Here is a 7,241-nt window from a genome sequence, read left to right as displayed (position 1 = left end):
CACAGCAGTGTCCCAGTGGTCCTGTATTGAGAGTATTCTATTTCTGGCATTGCAACATGGGAGAGTACTCAAGTCAATTATACTTTTCATTTCATAGTTGCTGAATGGGATTTCGTTTCTTTTCCGGGTTTTATATATACAACGAAGTAATTAAGCAGGGCAAGAAGTGTCACCAATATTGTCCACTATACGCCAGAAAATATATATATTTTCTATAATCTATTAAAATTCGACCGGACAAGAACTTTCAACTCGAAAATGACAGTGCATGGTAGCAGCATTTATAAAGGTACCTTATCCAGTCTTTGTATGTATTATATATGATATTCCTGGCTAAAGCGGAGAAGAAGCAAAAATGAAATGTTTGCAGAGGCCTCATATAGGTCTGGTTTACAGAGAGGTCAAAGGTAAAGGAAAGGGTAACTACAGACCCTCTCATCTAGATATAGATCTTTAAATATTAAAGTTGATATGGGAAAAACGACATGTTCTGGCGAAGACTAGTCAGAGTGCACCAAGGCTAAATGACCGACATGGCTTCATTGCGGTCCGGACGTCGCCCTTGAGAACTTCTCTTTCTGACCTTTTCGTTGGGATGCCTCGACATCAACTGAATACTCCGTCACAACGTGAATTCCGTATTCCGCTTCCTTGCCCGGCGGTTGAGCTTCGACGATTGCTCCGGAGGAAACCCGGCGTTCTTTACTGTTGGACCGGTCTACTACTTTTGCTGGTCCAGCAGCAAAGTCCACTCCTCTCTTTTGATTTACTGTCCCTTCGTCTGTTACCACTGGCGGCCTGCAATCTACAGTCACTATCGCCTCGTCACTTCCCCAGGCCGTATCGTTTGGGATGCTGAGAGGGTGCTGGAACGGTTTCCCGCGTTTGCTCTTCTTCGAACTGGAGACACCCGAGCTAAGTTTTATGTTGCTTCCGGAGGTGCTTGCCTTGCTGTAGGTGCCTGTAATCCCATGATACCAGCGCTGGAAAAGAGGGTAGACCATGGGCATGTTGCCAACGATGACAGCGGCGAATGATTCGCGGCAGGACCAGCGACCGGCTTGTTCAGGACCTTCAGCTCCGGACTGTGTTGTTACGACAAGTAGTTAGTATTGCTTTCAGTAGACAATCGTGTAGTCGAGAAATCAAACTCACCGTCAGAATGGTAGTACACCGAAGAATTCCAAACACCATGACCACAAAACCACCGCCAAACATACACAGGAGAATTACTTTCTTCCGTGGAGAGAGGCGTGATTTCCAGATCATCTGTTTCCGTTAGTCATTTCCCAGATCATCTACTGTATGGACATCTTGGTACATACCGGCAATGGGATAGACATCAGGTAGAGGTCCGTGGTTATGTTCAGAGAAAGAAGGGTTCCTAGCTGCAGATTTGAATTCGCTGGTTGGCAGCGATCTTTTATGTTCCTGTTAGTCTTGTCCGTTGCTGGACAGTAACTGAAACACAGGACTTACTCCCTGGCGCCGGATTGATCTGCCAATGCTTCTCTACAGGGTAACAACCAAACAGGATCGCGAAGAACGTCGCAAAGAAGGTGACAGTAAGAATGGCATATCCGATCCGAATTCGAAGGGGCATATTGTCGACACCCTCCCTACATCGAGGGAAACGGTCAGCGTCATTGGGGTCGAAGTGCAGCAGGATCAATCCGTGCATACATACGTTAGTCGTGAGTAATAGAAGATCCAGCAAAACTTCAGTGTCCAGAGAAGTACAGTATAATCCAGCCATCCTGATAATTGCGTCTTGGAACCGCCTACTCTGAGCCGCCATTCTTCGGAATTGGGATCAAGCGCCGCTCGCTCCTCATCTGTCATACTGTTGTTGGCCAAGCCCTTCCAGTACGCGCCAACAATGTATGCCAACACGGTCTCCGCGGTATAAAGAATCTATTTTTCGAATAAACCATGTCAGTCGTCTCAGATAATGGATCCAAGGTGCTGTACAGGATTAACTAACCCCAGCGAATACCATAAGCGCATCATCGATGGCCAGCTTGCGAAATCCAAGAAAAAGACATCGTGCGTAGATGCGCAAACCAATCCAGACGAGTGCGATCGCGAGGAGACTCCAGGCCTCCGCGACGAAATTTTCCGCCATGACTGGCCCGCTCGGCCGTCAAGCCAAGTAGACGGTTGCTGTGAGATATAAAACAGCAGGTCAGCAAAAAGAAGACACGAGTAATTTTTCGTGAACTTTTCTTGTTTCTCTAGATATAGATTGCACTCTACTGCATCTGTGGGTGGCTACATAATTTGAAGACTTGTGGCATTGCGCGTCCAGATCCAGTGAACAAGGGGACGACGCATCAAGAAAGACAGCTGGCATTAGAATAATTTGATGGACCAATAACTTCCTGAACATGTTGGTCTCCAGACGGTAGACCAGGATTGTATTCCGGCTGACAGGGGCTATCACCGCTGTATGGAATAGGCGGACGGTGACGCCGACATGGGACTGGGGAAGGTCTGGGGCGAAGTATGGAGTATCAACTCCTATTATTATCTTTGGCGGAGTTGGCCATCGGGGGGCAGCCCCTGTACGCAGTATAACCGGTCCTTGACTCTATGCCGAGGGACGGATGTTATATCTGTTCTGTTTTTATAACAAAGACACTAAAGTACGCCGTCTACTGAGAAAGCAATAGGTACCAAAGACAGGTTACGTGTTTAGCACAGTCAAGGGGGTGCTGTTCTTCTTAAACCTGACAACCGTGATATGTTGCAGTTGACGGCTCACACGTCAGACAGGTAGTGGCTTCCATATTTCGACGAGGATAGTAATTCTTTCTCCAGAAATTTCATTGGATGCAGAAGTCTGCTTCACAGCACAGGCTGAACTCTCCTGAGACAGAACGTATAGCAAGTTCATGCGCTACAGTTGGTATGTTTCAACAGCAGCTTCTGGACCCAATTAGATCCACCCCTGAAGTAGGGTTTCCGTACTCCGAACTCCGCATGGGGTCAACCTTAATGGTCCCATGAACCGCGGTCCAGCTAGCCACAGGCGGCTACCGTTGCCGCGGATGGTCAACTGAATATGTCGACAGCGCAATTGCTCTGGTCTCCGCTTCTAAAACAGTCATGTCAGCAATGCTGTGCAAGGAAATGGTTAAGAGAACTCGTTTGTCAAATTCGGATGCTTCTTTACCACTCACTGTTTACAAGCTTCCCATTAAGCTTCTATTGCGACAAACTCAATATTGATGCAGTGCCAGAGCAGCAGTAGGCTGGTGTCTGATTAGACTGGTGACAATGCGGATAATGTAGTAGGAGGTTGTTCTTCCGATTTGCCAATTCAGGGTACCCTTGTTCGTTTTCCGCTGATTTTCTCTCGACATAACAGTACGGGGGCACGGACAACCTCCGCGCGGCGCTTCGCCTCGCCCAAGCATGCCAATCAACTTTGATACCGGTCAGTGCAAGATCGAGATCCGCGGTCCACGGAACAACGGAACGGTCGTGACAGCGGGCCGGCGCCGTCCATGGAGAAGGGTCGAGCCGTGCCATGGCCGCGGCACCAGAACCAGCATGGCATACCCCGTATATCCGTATAAACCATCAAACTAGCGCTTTTGGAAGTTGATCGTGCTGAGGTTAGTGGCCGTTCGACAAGCACAGGTAAAGGGTGTACTGCGTATACGTACTCATGCTTCGTCAAGAGGCTATGGCCCGTGTTCGACCCACTGCATATTCCGTATCTGAGGTTAGATATCAATAGTCTTCTGTCAATCATTGGGGGCTGGCTGACACGGCCTCCGGGCTCGGGGAACAACCGGCCCGCGCCGCTAAATCGTGGCGGCGCGACGTTCCTTTCGAGAGCATGGAGCATCCCAGCATCGTCTTCTCTCGTCCTCCAGCTCCTGAAGATCGACTTGTCCCCAGGGCGGGGCCAAGTCTGCGCACGGGCAGAGCTTTGGCCTGGTTCGTGCGGAGCTCGGCCATGGCGCTAACATATCACTGTCTTTAACCCACGACGGCTTTTCCGCCCCAGAGACAACAGTGACGCGTTCTCCTGCGGCAGAATTGGCATGAGGGGAAAGAAGATGACTGTTCTCCGAGTATTCATATCCCTTTATAGATGTCAGGCCCCCCAGTACTGCAGATGACAGATAATCGACAGGGTTTAGCGGTTTCCCGCCAAAACCAGCACGGACTGCATTTCTCCGCTGCTCCTTAACCTCCCTGAAGTTAAACTGCTGAAGTTAAACTGACCGTTTATCATAGTAGTGCCAAGGAGACAACTCAATGTTTTCTTCGCCTAGCTCGCCTCATCCCCCAGTAGCGTGTCGCACCGTGGCCCGTGGATGCCTTTAGAGGGGCCCAGTCGTGCTCTTCCCCTCCCGGACAAGGATTCTTGGGCTATTGTGACTGGAGAACTTCATCCATGCTGTAGTCAGAGGTTAAGCCCAGGCGCGAGCTAAGTTCCCGGTAGTCGCTCATGGCAAGTTGGTTTGGCCAACGGTTCGTTACACAGCAGCTCCTCGCGGACGTGGGAAACTTCCGAGATAGAGTTTCGAGCCACCAAAGAGGACTATTTATTGCAAGTTCCAAGTTGTCCCGAACCTAGATGTCTTTCAGGCTACACAGCAAGCCTGCGTTCGGTTAACTGTTCTACAATATATTGTTGTTTCCATTGCCCATCTTTGAAGATACCCCTTTCGCCATGGCCGTGATCAACGGAGTAAATGGACACGCTGCCAAACTCGACTTTACGGTAAGCCCATCTGGATTCATTGTAAACGGCGGATTGTGGGCTAATGTTCGCAGACTTTCTACAATGTCATCAACAATGAATTGAGCACCACCGCGCGAACCCGCCACAGCATCAATCCGGCGAACCGCCAACCCAATCCGGAGGTCCCTGTCTCAACGCAGGAGGACCTTGATAAGGCCGTCGACTGTGCCAGAGAGGCGTTCAAGAAATGGTCCAAGACCTCCGTTGAAGAGCGCCGAGCTGCCATCACAGCGTTCAGTCGTGCCGTGGATGACCACAAGGATGACTTCGCCAAACTCTTGACAATGGAGCAGGGGAAACCCCTCGCGCAATCGTATCACGAGATTGGCATGGCCACGGAGTGGCTTCAGAAGATTCCGACCATGAAGATCCCAGAGGACATCCTCGAGGATACGGAGGACAGACAGATCATCCAACGCTATGTACCCCTTGGGGTCGCGTGTGCTATCGTCCCATGGAACTATCCGATTCTGCTCGCGGTTGGAAAGATTGCACCGGCTGTCTACACCGGCAATGCCATCATCGTCAAGCCTTCTCCGTACACTCCCTACTGTGATTTGAAGCTCGGGGAGCTAGCCACAAGATTCTTCCCTCCTGGTGTTGTGCAAGTTCTCAGCGGTGATCATGACCTTGGCCCCATGATGACTTCTCACCCAGGTATTGACAAGGTCAGCTTCACTGGGTCCTCCGAGACCGGGAAGAAGGTCATGGCAAGCTGTGCTGGAACTCTGAAGCGTGTCACACTAGAGCTCGGTGGTAATGACCCAGCAATCATCTGTGACGATGTTGACATTGATGCCATCCTGCCGAAGGTACATTTTCCATATTGCTCCCTTCTCTGCCGTGGATGCTGCTAACACTGTCCAAGGTTCACGCGATGTGTTTCTACTGCTCTGCCCAGATCTGCATGATGATCAAGCGTCTCTACGTCCATGAGAAAATCTACGACCAGTTCCGTGAAGCCTTTGTCAAGTACACGCAGAACCTCAAGTCCGGCGACGGCAACCAGTCAGACGTATTCTTCGGTCCAGTGCAGAACGCCGAACAGTTCGAGCGGGTCAAAAATCTGTTCACGACCATCCCCGCCGAAGGCCTCAAACCCGCGCTGGGCGGCAAGATCGAAGACTCCGAGGGATACTTTGTCACCCCAACCGTCATCGACAACCCTCCAGAGAAGTCTCGCGTCGTCACCGAAGAGCCTTTTGGACCCATCGTGCCCCTTCTCAAGTGGTCCGACGAGGACGATGTCGTTGCCCGCGCCAATGATAGCAAGATGGGTCTCGGTTCGTCTGTCTGGAGCAAGGATATCGAGCGCGCCAACCGGATCGCGAAGCGACTCGAGTCCGGAAGTGTCTGGGTCAATTCGCACTTTGATGTAGCACCTTGTGTTCCTTTTGGCGGGCACAAGTGGAGTGGCATGGGGATGGAATGGGGCGTTACCGGGCTGAAGGCATACTGCAACCAACAGATCTTGTGGCTGAAGAAGTAATCAAGCTTATTAGAAAGCTGAAACAGTGTACTCATAAAAATACTTTCATGTTCTTATATACCTCTACTTGTAAACATGAATTGACTTTAAGATTATTCATATATTACATCTAGACTTGACAGTCTGACTTATAAAATTTAATCTAACATGCATTCAATTTGCAGGTAAGTTACGTTGAGAATATTATACTTTATTATAAATTAAGTTCATTTTTAACTTAACATCGGAAAGCGTTCCGAGTGTGACGGCGCGGCAGGCACCTAGGCGGTAAGGTAGGCGGTGTGGAGCATTTGAGCATTCCTTTGTCTCTGGGATACTGCCGATATATCTCATGTTGCACGAAGCCCTGCAAATTCCTTCCTTGCTTTTCCTCTCATACTTTTGATTCTGTATGACTAGTGTGGAAGATATGCCCTCCTACCCAATTAGGCTTAGCCTCTCGCGTGTCTATGTTATTCCACATTTGGGTAAACAGTTAGAATCCTCTTTCAAGCAAGCAAGCTCATAATTATAATATCATCATCTCATAGAGTTCTGCCTCCTTCTCCCGTAGGTTATGGCCCTCTATCTCTTCATTCCCTGAGCATCTCTTTGCTCTATTCTTTTCTGGCTTCTCATAGGCCATATCAGAACAGTGATCCTAGCAACTTGCCTGAGGTGTTGCAGTGCTAACAGCTGGCCCAGTGCAGGGGGGTTCTGTTCCCACTTTCTCATCAAATCAGAAGCTTCTTTTATTGTCTCCTAGTCAGGATTCTGTCCACAATGGAGAACCTAACTGCCTCAATTGTGGCGGTTCTAAATGTTACAGCACAGCCTGGAGACCATGAGCAGGACAGACAAGGGGGGGATTCTATTATGATCCATCTGGATCCTTTGATCTATCTATAGTCATGATCCATCAGATAGGTATTTCCAGGCAGAACTCAGGATGTATATAAGACGCTCCTTAACCATGGGGATTAGGACCCCGTGGTCAACTCAAATAGCAAT

General features: G+C 49.4%; 3 protein-coding genes across 3 annotated transcripts; 2 read left to right on the top strand and 1 right to left on the bottom strand.

Moving 5' to 3' along the window:
- Positions 1–539: 539 nt before the first annotated feature.
- Positions 540–2,125, bottom strand: VTN00DRAFT_6599 (uncharacterized protein; the record flags this gene model as incomplete). The annotated part of the gene is made up of 6 exons (XM_069433252.1): positions 540–1,085; positions 1,156–1,269; positions 1,326–1,420; positions 1,480–1,619; positions 1,688–1,914; positions 1,985–2,125. The coding sequence occupies 6 exons, from the start codon at positions 2,123–2,125 to the stop codon at positions 540–542; spliced, it is 1,263 nt and encodes a 420-aa protein (XP_069286653.1).
- Positions 2,126–3,417: 1,292 nt separating this feature from the next.
- On the top strand, positions 3,418–3,994 carry VTN00DRAFT_6598 (uncharacterized protein; the record flags this gene model as incomplete). Its single annotated transcript, XM_069433251.1, has 2 exons — positions 3,418–3,567; positions 3,746–3,994. The coding sequence occupies 2 exons, from the start codon at positions 3,418–3,420 to the stop codon at positions 3,992–3,994; spliced, it is 399 nt and encodes a 132-aa protein (XP_069286652.1).
- Positions 3,995–4,690: 696 nt separating this feature from the next.
- On the top strand, positions 4,691–6,251 carry VTN00DRAFT_6597 (uncharacterized protein; the record flags this gene model as incomplete). Its single annotated transcript, XM_069433250.1, has 3 exons — positions 4,691–4,741; positions 4,795–5,574; positions 5,631–6,251. The coding sequence occupies 3 exons, from the start codon at positions 4,691–4,693 to the stop codon at positions 6,249–6,251; spliced, it is 1,452 nt and encodes a 483-aa protein (XP_069286651.1).
- Positions 6,252–7,241: the final 990 nt, after the last annotated feature.

The sequence above is a fragment of the Thermoascus crustaceus genome (assembly GCF_041956765.1).
Source record: "Thermoascus crustaceus strain CBS 181.67 unplaced genomic scaffold VTN00scaffold_4, whole genome shotgun sequence".
Taxonomy (NCBI): domain Eukaryota; kingdom Fungi; phylum Ascomycota; class Eurotiomycetes; order Eurotiales; family Thermoascaceae; genus Thermoascus; species Thermoascus crustaceus.
This window is presented reverse-complemented; position numbering and strand designations above follow the sequence as displayed.